At 34.1% G+C, this 16,194-nt stretch overlaps 1 protein-coding gene across 4 annotated transcripts in view; it reads left to right on the forward strand.

Annotated features, from left to right (window-relative positions):
• Positions 1-16,194, forward strand: part of LOC128189747 (short transient receptor potential channel 7-like) — a 68,841-nt gene that overhangs the window by 51,120 nt on the left and 1,527 nt on the right. For 3 of the 4 annotated variants that reach the window (XM_052861483.1, XM_052861484.1, XM_052861481.1), the window contains 9 exons: positions 12,739-13,006; positions 13,345-13,484; positions 13,626-13,719; positions 13,826-13,977; positions 14,291-14,439; positions 14,671-14,869; positions 15,215-15,454; positions 15,610-15,735; positions 16,075-16,141. In XM_052861483.1, the coding sequence (XP_052717443.1) occupies positions 12,739-13,006; positions 13,345-13,484; positions 13,626-13,719; positions 13,826-13,977; positions 14,291-14,439; positions 14,671-14,869; positions 15,215-15,454; positions 15,610-15,735; positions 16,075-16,141 (1,435 nt within the window). The remainder of the gene's footprint in view (positions 1-12,738; positions 13,007-13,344; positions 13,485-13,625; positions 13,720-13,825; positions 13,978-14,290; positions 14,440-14,670; positions 14,870-15,214; positions 15,455-15,609; positions 15,736-16,074; positions 16,142-16,194) is intronic. The other variant, XM_052861482.1, reaches the window with a different exon arrangement.

A 16,194-nucleotide genomic window follows, 5' to 3' on the forward strand; every position in this document is an offset into this window, starting at 1 on the left:
TAATATCTCGGGACCGGAAGTGACGACCAAAAATTTGATCGATAAATTTCTTACAAATTTTGTGCTCAGTGAGATCTGAAAGTTTCATGAAAATCGGCTAAAGCCTTTTTGAGAAAACGTCAAAGAAAAAAAAAATAATAATAATAGGGGAAAAGAAACAAAGCAATAACAATAAGGTCTTCCGTTGGAAACGGAAGACCTTAATAACTAGATACGATCTCGTTACGAGTAACGAGTAGGTCTTCCGTTCAATTTTTTAAACGATTCGATTAAAATATCAATGAAATTTCAGAATTCTCCCTCAACCACTTCCTTTTAGATAATGTATACGATTCACAATATCCTTTAAAATGCTTTACAAAGAGTTTTGCTTTTTCAGATACAGCACATTAAAAATTTAAGGTTTTAGTCCCTGAAAATCCATAAATACGTCATCAATTGGTCGGGCAATGAGTTTTACAAACTGATATTGTTTCGATCAACAACTTTGTTTCTATAATTTATTACAGAATCTTCATCGTTTTTAAGGTATGTGTAAAAGACTTTACGAGTGTCTTGGTCCCTAATTGAAGGGGCCAGCCCCTTTTTCTTCCGTTTATTCGAAAGGTCTCACGAATACTAACATATTTTGTTCTTACATGCATCTAAAAATGTTGTTCATTTTTAAGATACAAATGATTGAATATTTTAGGGGCCAGCCCTCTAAATCCTTAATGGGGACAGAAATTCGTGTTTTCACATGTGGAATTTATTTAAATCATAAATTCAAACATTTTCTCTTCTATGATGTCTAACAAAATATTTCTACTTCTCTAGTTATATTGCGTCAAAGTTTAAGTTCTTTGCCCCTAAAAATCCCTAATTACGTAATAAATGGGCGTGGCAATATTTTTTTCTAATAGATATTAGTACGATCAACAACTTTGCTTCTATAATGCATTACAAAATCTTTATCGTTTTTAAGTTATTTGTAATAGAGTTAAAGAGTGCCTTGGTCCCTAAAAAAGAGACCAGGCCCTTTTTCTTGATTTTATACGAAAGGTCTCATGAGTACTAACATTTTTTGTTCTTACATCCATCTAAAATTGTTGATCATTTTTGAGATACAAATGATTGAATATTTTAGGGGCCAGCCCTCTAGATCCTTTATGGGGACAGAAATTCGTGTTTTGATAAGTGGAATCGATTTAAATCATAGATTCAAACATTTTCTCTTCTATGATGTCTAACAAAATATGTATACTTCTCTAGTTAATTTTCGTCAAAGTTTAAGTATTTTGGCCCCTAAAAATCCCTAATTACGTAATAAATGGGCGTGGCAATGATATTTTCAAAAAAATATTGGTACGATCAACAACTTTGCTTCTATAATGCATTACAAAATTATTATCGTTTTTAAGTTACTTGTAATAGAGTTTACGAGTGCCTTGGCCCCTAAAAAAAGGGACCAGCCCCTTTTTCTTGATTTGATCGAAAAGGTCTTGAGAATACAAATATTTTTTGTTCTTACACCCATGTAAAATTGTTGATCATTTCTGAGATACAAATGATTGAATATTTTAGGGGCCAGCCCTCTAGATCCTTAATGGGGACAGAAATTCGTGTTTTGATAAGTGGAATCAATTGAAATCATTTATTCAAACATTTTCTATTCTATGATGTTTAACAAAATATGTATACTTCTCTAGTTATTTTTCGTAAAAGTTTAAGTACTTTGGCCCCTAAAAATCCCTAATTACGTAATAAATGGGCGTGGCAATGATTTTTCCTAATAGATATTGGTACGATCAACAACTTTGCTTCTATAATGCATTACAAAATCTTTATCGTTTTTAAGTTATTTGTTATAGAGTTTAAGAGTGCCTTGGCCCCTAAAAAAAGGGGCCAGTCCCTTTTTCTTGATTTTATACGAAAGGTCTCATGAATACTAACATTTTTTGTTCTTACATCCATCTAAAATTGTTGATCACTTTTGAGAGACAAATGATTGAATATTTTAGGGGCCAGCCCTCTAGATCCTTAATGGGGACAGAAATTCGTGTTTTGATAAGTGGAATCAATTTAAATCATTTATTCAAACATTTTCTCTTCTATGATATCTAACAAACTATGTATACTTCTCTAGTTATTTTTCTTCAAAGTTTAAGTACTTTGGCCCCTAAAAATCCCTAATTACGTAATAAATGGGCGTGGCAATGATTTTTCCTAATAGATATTGGTACGATCAACAACTTTGCTTCTATAATGCATTACAAAATCTTTATCGTTTTTATGTTATTTGTAATAGAGTTTATGAGTGTCTTGGCCCCTAATTTAAGGGGCCAGCCCCTATTTCTTGATTTTGTTGAAAGAACTTTCAATTATCTACCTTTTTTGTAATATATGTTTTAACAAAATATCAACTCATAAAAAGATACAGATCAAAACGTATGAAAAATTTGATTCGAAATTCGTACCCAATTTTCGAGCCTAGGCGAGCTCATAGAAATGGCGCCAGTGGCGCCAAAAAACTACATTGTGCACAACTTCAACCTATGGTCTACCTATCCTGAAAATTTCATATTCCTATCTCTGATAGTCTCTGAGTTTATGTCTGCACAAAATGGGTCGTAAAAACTGACAAAATCGGCCGTAAATCGGAACCGGAAGTGCCGATTTCAAAATTTCAAAAAACTTCTAGAATTATGACCACTGGCTTTCATCTGAGAAAAAATGGTCGAAATCGGCCGAATAGTTTTCGAGAAATCGCGTGCACAAAATTCGTGGAAAAAAATAATAATAATAATAATAATAACTAGATACGATCTCGTTACGAGTAACGAGGAGGTCTTCCGTTCAATTTTTCGAACGATACCATTAAAATATCAATGAAGTTTCAGAATTTCCACTCACATTTAAACATACAGCACATTAAAGATTTAAGGTTTTACTCCCCTAAAAATTCCTAATTACGTCATTAATGGGTGTGGCAATGAGTTTTACAAACTGATATTGTTACGATCAACAACTTTGCTTCTATAATGCATTACAAAATCTTCATCGTTTTTAAGTTATTTGTAATAGAGTTTTCGAGTGCTTTGGCCCCTAATTTAAGGGGTCAGCCCTTTTTTTTATTTCTTTGAAAAGGTCTTAAGAATACTTACATTTTTTGTTCTTACACCCATCTAAAATTGTTGATTATTTTTGAGATACAAATGATTGAATATTTTAGGGGCCAGCCCTTTAGATTCCTAATGGGGACAGAAATTCGTTTTTTGATAACTGGAATCGATTTAAATCATTAATTCAACCATTTTCTCTTCTATGATGTCTAACAAAATATGTCTACTTTTCTAGTTATATTGCGTCAAAGTTTAAGTACTATGGCCCCTAAAACTCCCTAATTACGCAATAAATGGGCGTGGCAATGGTTTTTTCTAATAGATATTGGTACGATCAACAACTTTGCTTCAATAATGCATTACAAAATCTTTATCTTTTTTAAGTTATTTGTAATAGACTTTAAGAGTGCCTTAGCCCTTAAATAAAGAGGCCAGCCCCTTTCTCTGGATTTTGTTGGAAAGAACTATTGATTTTCTACCACTTTTGTTATATATGTCTTAACAAAATATCAACTGATAAAAAGATATAAATCAAAACGTGTGAAAATTTTGAATGAAAATTCGTACCCAATTTTCGTGCCTAGGCGAGCTCCAAGAAATAGCGCCATTAGCGCAAAACAACACAATAGTGCACAACTTCAAACTATAGACTACTTATCCTGAAAATTTCATAGTCATATCTCTGATAGTTTCTGAGATCAACTCTGCACAAAAAGGGTCGTAAAAATGTGCAAAATGGCCGATAAATCGGTACCGGAAGTGACGACAGGAAAAATCTCAAAAATGTATGAAGTTTATATCAAGTCTCATCTTCTGTGAAAAAATGGTTAAAATCGGTCGAACAGTTTTCGAGAAATCGCGTGCACAAAATTTGTGGAAAAAAATAATAATAACTAGATACGATCTCGTTACGAGTAACGAGTAGGTCTTCCGTTCAATTTTTAAACGATACGATTAAAATATCAATAAAATTTCTGAATTCCACCTCAAACACTCCCTTTCAGATAATGTATACGATTGTCAATATCCTTTAAAATGCATAACAAAGTGTTTTGCTTTTTCACATTTTGCATATTAAAGATTTAAGAGTTTAGTCTCCTAAAATCAATAATTACGTTATCAATGGGTGTGGCAATGCGTTTTACAAACTGATATAGTTATGATCAACAACTTTGTTTCTGTAATGCATAATAAAATCTTTATGGTTTTTAAGGTATATGAAAAAGACTTTACGAGTGGCTTGGCCCCTAATTTAAGGGTCCAGCCCCTTTTTCTTGAATTCGGTCGAAAGGTCTCACAAATTCTAACATTTTTTGTTATTACACGTATCTAAAATTGTTGATCATATTTGAGATACAAATGATTGAATATTTAAGGGGCCAGCCCTCTAGATCCTTAATGGAGACAAATATATGTGTTTTGATTGATGGAATCGATTAGAATTATCAACGCAAGCATTTTCTCTTTTACAAAGCTTACAAAATATGTCTCCTTCTCTAGATATATTGTCTCAAAGTTTAAGAACTTTGGCCCCTAAAAATCCCTAATTACGTAATAAATGGGCGTGGCAATGATTTTTCCTGATAGATATTGTTACGATCAACAACTTTGCTTCTATAATGCATTACGAAATCTTTATCATTTTTAAGTTATCTGTAATAGAGTTAACGAGTGTCTTGGCCCCTAATTTAAGGGGCCAGCCCCTTATTCTTGAATTCAATCGAAAGGTCTTACAAATTCTAACATTTTTTGTTCTTACATCTATTAAAAATTGTTTATCATTTTTGAGATACAAATGTTTGAATATTTAAGGGGCCAGCCCTCTAGATCCCTAATGGGGACGGAAATTCGTGTTGTGATAAGTGGAATCGATTTTAATCATAAATTCAAACATTTTCTCTTCTACGATGTCTAACAAAATATTTTTACTTTTCTAGTTATATTGCGTCAAAGTTTAAGTACTTTGGCCCCTAAAAATCCCTAATTACGTAATAAATGGGCGTGGCAATGATTTTCCCTGATAGATATTGTTACGATCAACAACTTTGCTTCTATAATGCATTACGAAATCTTTATCATTTTTAAGTTATCTGTAATAGAGTTAACGAGTGTCTTGGCCCCTAATTTAAGGGGCCAGCCCCTTATTCTTGAATTCAATCGAAAGGTCTTACAAATTCTAACATTTTTTGTTCTTACATCTATTAAAAATTGTTTATCATTTTTGAGATACAAATGTTTGAATATTTAAGGGGCCAGCCCTCTAGATCCCTAATGGGGACGGAAATTCGTGTTGTGATAAGTGGAATCGATTTAAATCATAAATTCAAACATTTTCTCTTCTACGATGTCTAACAAAATATGTTTACTTTTCTAGTTATATTGCGTCAAAGTTTAAATACTCTGGCCCCTAAAAATTCCTAATTACGTAATAAATGGGCGTGCCAATGATTTTTTCTAATAGATATTGGTACGATCAACAACTTTGCTTCTATAATGCATTACAAAATCTTTATCGTTTTTAAGTTATTTGTATTAGAGTTTATAAGTGTTTTGGCCCCTAAATAAAGGGGCCAGCCCCTTTTTCTTAAATTTTTTGGAAAGAACTTTTGATTATCTACCACTTTTGTAATATATGTCTTAACAAAATATTAACTGATAAAAAGATACAGATCAAAATGTATGAAGTTTTTGATGCAAAATTCGTATCCAATTTTCGAGCCTAGGCGAGCTCAAAGGAATGGCGCCACTGGCGCAAAAAAAATACGTTCTGCACATCTTCAAACTATGGTCTACCTATCCTGAAAATTTCATATTTATATCTCTTATAGTCTCTGAGTTTATGTCTGCACAAAATGGGTCGTAAAAACTTACAAAATCGGCCGTAAATCGGAACCGGAAGTGCCGATTTCAAAATTTCAAAAAACTTCTAGAATTATGACCACTGGCAATCATCTGTGAAAAAATGGTCGAAATCGGCCGAATAGTTTTCGAGATATCGCGTGCACAAATTTTGTGGAAAAAAATAATAATAATAATAATAAGAAACAGTACGAAAACAATAAGGTCTTCCGTTGGAAACGGAAGACCTTAACTAGACACGATCTCGTTGCGAGCAACGAGGAGGTCTTCCGTCCGATTTTTAGAACAGGAAATGACCTTTCATCAACGAAACATATCAGGAAATGCAGATGTGATCTAAAAGAGCGATGTATGAAGGATTATACACCTGTAGGATCCTTAATTTTAAGGACCAGTCCCATTTTATTTCATATCAAATAAGAGGTCTTTTTACTTAATAACAGGTCTAATAACCTGTAATAAAAAGAAACCGAAGAAAAAAAGAGGGTCTGCCTTTGTAAACGGAAGACCCTAATAACAATAAGAATAGAGGGTCTTCCGCTGAAGACGGAAGACCCTAATAATAAAAGACTGTTTTTGTCTAAATCTTAATTGAAGAGTGTTTTTCAACTTGTACTACAGTCCAACAACCCTTTTATGTTGATTATTTTAGTTAGAAAATTAAATAAAAAGCAGAGAAAGAAATAGAGAGAAAGAACAAATCTTGGCTCCGGCGAGATTAGAACACACAGCCTTTGCAGGTGTCTCAAAATATGGCTGACGCGAAATAATTCCCGAATTTGTGTTTGAATTTGGGGCGTTTCCGCCCGGGAGAAGAGCTGAGTTTTTGTATGAGATGAAAAACAAAGTGTAAGATGTCTGACTATTTAGGTTTGGTAACAGTGCGATGTCATTTGAAATATTGACGCGTGTTTTTGTCTGGAGGGGGGGGGGGGGGGGTGAAAAGACCCGAGCTTGATTTTCGTCGTAAATAAATCGAAAATAGAATTTTGAGGTGTGGATCTCGGATTCGTGTAACAACTATTAGGGGAAGTCCTAAAACAATGACTGATGCAGTTTACCCATGTATTTCAGTGTTGAGAATTTTTGTTCGTGTCGTTTACTATTATGTTTGACTGTTTTATTTCAGCAGGATTGATAGAATCTTTATAAATGTAGAAATAACGAAATCAGTAACACGTAAATTTATTCGGTAAAAATTTGATGCAGTAATTTCCACAGTTCTAACATTCATAAGTAGTTCACACGTTATCGTATATTCAGACTAAACGGAAAAAAAGAAATATACATGCAACAGAAATATTACGTGGCTGCACAGGGGCCAAGCCCATTTCAACATTAATTTCAATGAAACAATAAATAAAGAAAGAGGTCGAACTCTGACCCAGATAGAAAACTACAGCTCGCTTCAAAATCCTAAAGTATCAATTAATCTTTAAAACACTCGCAACGTGCATGTATTTTTCATAAAAGTAATGTTTGAGATACACTCCTGCCGAATTTTAAGTTGATGGGTCTTACAATAGCGGAGATATACGCATTATTCTCTCGAAGTCGCCAGTTTATTTTTACTCGGACATTTACCGGTCCAGAGCTCACGATGGGATTTTGCCTATGACAACAGCAGTATTGCAACAAGTCGAGAAACATTTGCAATAATCTTTTAAAATCTTACATCAAACGCAATTTATGGATTTACTTTTTACTTTTAAAGTTTTCAGAAATAAGATATATAAAATGCCATAACATTTACATGCTAAACACTACATATGTATGATGAGAGAGAGAGAGAGAGAGAGAGAGAGAGAGAGAGAGAGAGAGAGAGAGAGAGAGAGAGATTAATCAGAAATCGATTTGATCAGAGACATAAATAACATTTACGTCTCTGATTTGATAAAGAAATTTATAATTGTTTTATCTGCTTTTTCATATCTATTATATTTCTTTTTGTCTCAAGTTTTTCTTTGCCGCAATAACTGCATAATAAAAAATTCTGGTGAGTCAACAAATAAAATAACCTACATCATTAGAAATATAGTATGATTATTTATTCCCCATTTTCCCGAATCCAAACGATACCCAAGTGTTATGTCTAAATGACCAATGTTAAGCATTCAGTTGATAATAAAAATCGTTTTTTTTAATCCCAGACAGTCAATAGATTTGTTATTAAATCATTGAACAGTGAATTTCAAAAAATAACATCCGTAGACAATATCCCGTAACTAGAAAAAAATACGTATTTACTTTTTTGACGTCAAATGTACATTAGCCTCTAGCCTCATTACTCCATGTTACCTGTAGTAGATCTTTGAGAGAGAGAGAGAGAGAGAGAGAGAGAGAGAGAGAGAGAGAGAGAGAGAGAGAGAGAGAGAGAGAGAGAGAGATTTTAGTGTTCAGGAATTCAATATAAACGCAACATTTGTCAATAAACGCATGTATACATGCATACAGGTACATATCTAAATGTTTGAATAAATACAAAACAACCTTTCTTTTTAAGCCATGTGAAATACTAAAAACGTTGGTGCATTGCTAAATGTTGTGTGTATACAATCATTGAAATGGCGGCATTTCTTTGATGCCGGCAAAGCGATCCAGTGAACTCTAATGCGGTCGAACTGCAGGGGTGCTTCGGCGGCATGTCTTTGATGCCGGCAATGCGACAATCGTCCGAATTTAGCGAGCAGTTGACAGAAAAGAGCTCTATATTTGTACTGAAAAAAAGCCGCTATTATTTTTATTTATGACAAAAAGAAAACGGAAAACATTCAAATCCATCATTATAAAGATAAAATCGTTAAACAAAACACAGTTAAGCAAGAACAAATAATCGGCACTCGGGGACTGAACCCGGGTCGCCTGGACACAAGTCCACCACTCTAACGACTGAGCTACGCGGACTCTCGCTTCAGAACTTTGGAGCCCAAAATCTCGAGAATGCATGGATCGATTTTAAAACAGATTTCATATTCAGAGGTTTTTAGAGTGTCTCTATCGAATAGTAACATAAAAAAAATTCAAGTTCAAAAAATTGAAAAATTAAGGTTTTTCATTTCCTTCCGCTGACGACCGGAAGTGACGGCGGACGTTCGGATATGCGTAGTACACTGCGGCCGTTCACTCTCTACGATCTCTGAAAATTTGAAAGTTCTATCTTAAATACTTTTGGAGAAAACTCGTGAACAAGCAAAAACATAAAATCTTTAATATCTCGGGACCGGAAGTGACGACCAAAAAAATCCCACGTACTTTTCTTACAAATTTTGTCATAAACAATAACTGAAAGTTTAATCAAAATCGACTGAAGCGTTTTTGAGAAAACGTGGGAGAAAAAAAAAATAATAATAATAATAGAGGAAAAGAAACAAAGCAAAAACAATAAGGTCTTCCGTTGGAAACGGAAGACCTTAATAAGAAACAGTACGAAAACAATAAGGTCTTCCGTTGGAAACGGAAGACCTTAATAAGAAACAGTACGAAAACTATAAGGTCTTCCGTTGGAAACGGAAGACCTTAATGAGTAAAGAGAACACAAAGTGTGAATTCATAATATCCCCTCCTCTAAAGCCACACTTTTTAAATTTATAAACTTGTTTAAATGGAAATTTTTAAAACAAAATAAGTTCATCGTCAAAGAAGCAAAGATGCAAATTTAAAATATATGAAATTCATGATCCAAAGGTCAGTTGTTCTGACTTTTACGGTTTAAATTTTTTTGTCAATTATCGAATCATTTAATATTTATTCGTTTGATGAGATATCGGCGCTTCTGATTGGTTGAAAAATTTCTTTGATACCTGCATCAATAAAATTTTTGCCGGATCTACTTTTCTCAACTGTTCTGATCTAACACTATTTATAGAACGGGAATTTCCAAGATAAACACTGTCAACAAAATGTAAAGTTGTGTCTGTTTTATTGTCAGCAAACAAAATACAACTTTATAAACATAAAAACTTGAAAGTTAAACCTTCAAAAATAAACAAAACACATTATTTGATTCGCGAAATAGAAAATTAAGCGTCTTCACACGATTTCGTCTGCTTGAGATCAATCAACATTTGCAGCGAGGCTGGCTGTTCCTTTTCCAGGAATATTATAACGAACATATAGGCCTATACACTTTCACGGTAACACTGCTGTTCAAATTTGGTAACGATAAATTTTAAATTTACACACGTACATGATCGGTCATCAGAATAAGCGTCGTAAAGAAAAGCTATGAGCAATGCATCAACTCCTTCGGCGCATTCCAAGCGGCAGATATACCATTTAAGTACATCACTGGCTATCTAGTACCACAACATTTACAAAAGTCGCTTATACATACTATTCTTTGTCGACATATCAGCTATTTTCGTCCACGATCGCCTCTCCTTGGATGGTTATGTCCAGTTGCATATTCCAGCGATCTCACATGAAAACTAGTTTTATTACGAGTTTTTCTGCACAGTGAATAATATCACAAGCTATCGCATGTATTTTCCTTTCGTTTTCAATTCAGCCGGTTCAGATTTTAACTCACTATTTGTGTTTAATCCATTAAATTCAGCTCAATAGCTCTGCATCAGCTGAAGGCAAATCCATTTTGAATACTGTTGCTGTTGTTGTTTTGTATTCATACGCGCCGCTTCATTTACATTATTTACATTTTTGATCAATGACACTTCACATTTTTTAATTTGAAAATGTTTTATTAAATGATAAGAAATGAAGATAATAATTTTTCTATTGATCGACGTATCAAAGAAAAAATTGACCGGAAAACTTTTTCATCAATGCGCTACGCGCATTGATGAAGTTTTCCGGTCAATTTTTTCTTTGATACGTCGATCAATAGAAAAATTATTATCTTCATTTCTTAAATAATTAAAATACTTATTTGATTAACCACCTTACATCGTGACCCATATAATCATATGTATTTAAAAATATGCACATTGTTTAAACTTTCAATTTTGTAAGTCGGGAACCCAGGATCGATGACATAGCCTAATATTAAGGGTGTAAAGTTGTATATAAAAGGCTGTTGAAATCTTTTGGTGATCATTGCTCCTATTTTTGAAATTACCATTTGAAAAACTGTATATTTTTTCATGTGCAACATCAATCGTTTGAGTTTAAATTTCTACGGATATGAAAGAAAAAAAATAAAGGGCTTCAAAAATTGATTAGATGAGCGATGTGGCCCATAGGCCTCTTGTTTTGTAACTTTTTCCCTGGTTTTGGTATTCCTGTCATGCTAAGATAGTACAGTAATGTAAAGCAAAATTGATACTGCTGGATTTTTTATATTTGAAAATGAATACAAATTTGAAACATTTTAAAAATTTAAAAATTGGTTTGCTTAAATAAAGACACAGATTGTTTAGACGATATAATATTTCATATCAAATGTAGCTGAAAATCAGTATTTCCAACAGTGTTCACAAACGTGTGGTCCAGATATTTAAAACATTATGTAGTCTTTGTGTATACTCAAAAATGTCAAAGGTTCTTATTAAAAATTCATTTGTAAGATGAATACTAGTCTGTGGAAAACAGAACGCATTCTATCGCTAACTCTAGCGGGCCAATCAATATTCATGATGTAATACTGAGACCTTGTTTAAAAATAACTAAACGAAATTTTTTCACCCGATACCTATTCTCCCCGTTAAAAAAATGCACCCTTACATTTCTTCCACAGCATAATATACCTTTCAATTTCCTATTAATCATCCCCCGCAAAATAAAGATAAAGAAATCATCATTAGACAAACAATTTTCCAAAGATCAAACTAAAATTAATTGCGCCACTCATTGCAGAGTGTAGACGGTTTATTGCCTTTAAATGAAGCATTTTGCGTTTGTTTTACATCTTCGCAAACTTGTGAAGATAAAAGTTTAGAGAAATAAACTTCTTTCATATACATATACACATTCATGTTGCGAATCGGGTTAAAACTAGTTTTAAATCAAAGTACTGAGAGTACTGAAAGACGGGGTCTTGAAAGTTTGCATTTGTTATTGTCCTGGATTTCCTCAAATATGCTTTCAAAATTTATGAGTTTGAATTAGTTGTTACAATCTATGTTCATTCGGCTTTTTTGCAATTGCCTGATACTTTGACTAAATTTTACTCAATACCGGCCTTCATAATTGTAGAAAATTGACACAACGGTATACTATGTAAAATAAGACCCCAAGGAAAAATTTTTAAAATTACTACTAACCGGGAATATCAAACAACTATATCAAAGAATATAATTTTAATCGTTAGATATATTCAATTTTGTGCTCCAAGGGAAAATCCACAAGTTGGAATAATATAATAATGCCATATAATACATATTTACTGAAGTGCATGACAATTTTCTGCACTATTTTCTTACTCGTAGACTCAATTCATGTGTTCTACGCGTGCCTTCCGATCTGAGACTTCGGCTAACAGTAAACCAATATACGGGGTCACGTGACCCCGTCTAAAAATCAGTAAGTTAACTAAAGATTAAGAAATGTAAATACTGGCTCTTCCATCTATTGAAATGTACATAGTGGTTCTTCCATCTATTGGATATGTTGGTCGAATATAAGATACATGTAGTTTCGTACTGTTAATCAATTTATATGACCAATCAAAAAGGAATTATAAAGATTTAAACGCTTCCTAATTGTTTTGTGCGAGTTATAACGGTGGGAGTAGTTAAGTACAGAAAGTAAGAAGGATTATCATTTATGGCGAGAAAAAAAATAGTTATGTTCTTTGTTGTTAGCCGTGCTATTTTATTTTTAGATGATACATATCTTGAAGTACCCGTGCATCAAGTTCATCTGCCAGATGCTGTCTTTCATCTCCTTCCTGGTGCTGATCATCATCTCCACGGCCGAGTCCTCTCAGACCACCTCTAGCACCAACTCACTCAGAACCCAGCACCAGGACCTACACAGAGTCTACAGCTCATTCAAGTCTTTCACCAATGGCACCTTCATGGGAGACGATTTCCCAATGAGACCCCTTTTCCCGTCCATCACAGAATTTCTTATAACCATATGGGTCTTTGGTAATTATGATAAATGGGCGTCTATTGCTTCGCTGATTGTATAAAAATCTCTTAGAACCTCTTCTGAAATTTCGATTCAAATTGTACCTTTTGATCACTGTATATAATACAGAATATAACACATAAGATAAGTACAAATATAAGTACACGTACACGTGTATATTAAACACGGATTGTGTCGCAATAAGGCATCGTAAATTGTGTGGGCAATTAGAGTGTTAAAAAATATTAAATGATTTATGACAAAAGAAGGCTATTTTTTCTGCTGAAATAAAACTTTAGTACATAAATAAATTCTAGCTGTCGCTGATTGATATAATATTTATAATATTTTCTAGGTTTTGCCTGCCAGGAGTGTAACCAAATCTACCTTCTTGGAATAGAGAGTTACACAGAGTCATGGTATAACTTAATGGATTCCGCCCTTCTTTGCCTATATTTTGCCTCATATACGTTGCGATACATGGTGATGATCAAGGTTCGCAAAGGACTTCAATTTTCGGAATTAAGATTACATTTTTTAATTTCAGAGGAAAGCTAATTCATCAGATGCTATTAACATTATATATTACACATTTATCCATTTTTGATGCCATCTACGCTTTTCACTACTGAACAGGGCCAGTTTGCTTTGAAGTACATCTTGAATGTCAATCTAACAGATCCTGACCAGTATTTTTTTCTGGAATGGCAGTTCTACTGGCTAAATGCAGGTACACACGTCCACATGTACATTCATAAATAACAAGACAAAACAAATCTGTGTCAGTGTTATTTGTGTGTCTTAGCCTCTATTGCAACCACTCTTCTACTTTACAGATAGGTTTTACTGGCAACCTTTTGACCCCATCAATGCTGCCGAGGCCTTATTTGCCGTTGCCAACATCCTGAGCTTTTCACGTGTCTCCTACCTGTTACCTGCCAATGAAGCCCTCGGTCCTCTACAGATCACTTTAGGTCGAATGGTGAAAGTACGCGTGATTTTCATTTATTTTTGCAGAACATAAAGTGCCCGTAATCCGATTGAATTAAAGTTAATATACTTCACAGCTAATACTGGCTGAATCGTGACAGTTTCTGAACAAAGGTCAACATTTGTGACAATGAAGAAGATAAAAATGCTACAATAACTGCTTATATTTCCAATCTTTTTGCATCTAATTTTAGAAAAAAGATTCAAGATTAAACCATAAATTTTGCTACACAATAAATCACGATTATCACATATATAGTGCACGACAACAGACGCTGAGTCCATTACATGGTGACCTTCTATATTTCCAGGACATTCTGAAGTTTATGTTGCTGTTCATCGTTGTGATTGGTTCCTTCATGGTGGGGCTACACAACCTCTACTGGTACTACAGCGTGCATGACGACATCGAAATCACGGACCACGAATTCCAGTTCAAGGCAGAAAAATATTTTGGGACGTAAGTTCCTCGCTCTTTTCTCTACATTGACATAGTCATCAGTTTCTTTACCTTCTTGTTCTAAGCATAGAGGAGGTAAATGTTGAATCTGAATATTTTGAATTTTGGTCACCATTGTGTATTGTTCCTAAATGAAACCATGTTGCAAATAAAAGCTTCTTTTGTTGCCACATCAGAAACTTCAGTAAATCTCACTTACTGCTATTGAATTGACATTCTGGTCCTTTCCAGTGTGCTGGTCACCTTTCGGACTGTGTTTTGGTCCATATTTGGCCGAGGAGACACTGATGTTTTATCCTTGGGAGAGTACCAGAACAATTTTACTGAGGACATAGGCTACATCATATACGGCGTGTTCAATATTGTGACTGTGACTGTACTTATCAACATGTTCATAGCTGTGATGACCAGATCATTTCAAAATATTGCGGTGAGGGGCTTACTAGAATCTAGTTTATACCATACCATTTTATATCTTTATGAACTGGATATGGATACTGTGGTGCTATTATTTGTTCGAGGTTGTACATGTAGACCGTAAATACCCAAAAGATAAAGAATATCGCCCAGTCTTTATTCTAAGGACCAAAATGCTCATACATGTGAAATGATTAATTTGAGGCAGTTTGTTAACCAATTTATAACGTTTCTAAAACTTTCACGATTTTAGCCTTCACGACTATAAATGAAAGTTCAGAATTCAAACTAACTTATTCAATTCTTTCGTGAATAATAATTATTATCAAACAATGAAGGCCTTGTATGTAATATACAGGAAGACGCAGATTGTGAGTGGAAATTTTCACGAAGCCTGCTATACATGGAGTACATAGGAGAGGGATGCACCCTTCCCGTGCCCCTCAACATTCTTGGGGGACCTCGGGCACTGGTCAACAAAATCATCAAGGTCTGCTGTTGCTGTAAAAGTGCTGATGACGTCAGGGAAACCCCTGACGAGGTCTCCGGAAGTAAGATAGACCCGGATCATTCCAATACCAACGGGACGTCTTCAGCAGTGCGTGATGTCTTTTGTGAATTTCACTCCATGGAAAATCATTTGTATTTTATGGTCATTCAGTCTGTTTTGACGTTTCAATCAGCTGCATGAACACTATATGGGTAATAGTTTCACTTCGATTAAGAGCTAAATATTCACATGTATTTCATTAGCAGGAGCATGGGTGCCGCAGTGTGGATATTGCCACAATAGAAATGTACGAGTCCACCCTGAGTCCAGAGGATATGGACATGAGGAGAAGGAGCCAAAGTATCATAATGGAGCCATTAGACTATAAGGTAAATTATTGGTGTCTACCGTTAGTCACTTGACTACCGGGTTGTTTTGGGTTAGGTGTCAAACAGTTACAAATGGAAATTCTCATTTTTCATCCAGACATCACTATACTTAAAGGAAAGGAGTCTCCCGTTTGCCACTTGATTACATGCAGTCTTTGGTGCAAAGTTATATCAATTCTAGTATATTTTTCCCCAAAAAATGAAGTGTCGAACTGGAATTCCAAGTCTTATATTGTTACATGCTATCCATTTATCATTTAGACATTTGTCACTAAAAAAAATAATGAAAAAAATGAAAATGCTTTCAATGTAAAGTCATTTTTTCTTTATTTATTTCAGAAAGTGATACAGACTATTATACAGCGCTATATATTCGATATACAGCGCGAAGCAGAAGTTACAGAAGGTACGCAAAAAATATATCAAATTGAAACGACCATAAAATATTTATTTACATAT

This window comes from Crassostrea angulata, chromosome 6 (assembly GCF_025612915.1).
Source record: "Crassostrea angulata isolate pt1a10 chromosome 6, ASM2561291v2, whole genome shotgun sequence".
NCBI classification, from domain to species: Eukaryota; Metazoa; Mollusca; class Bivalvia; order Ostreida; family Ostreidae; genus Magallana; species Magallana angulata.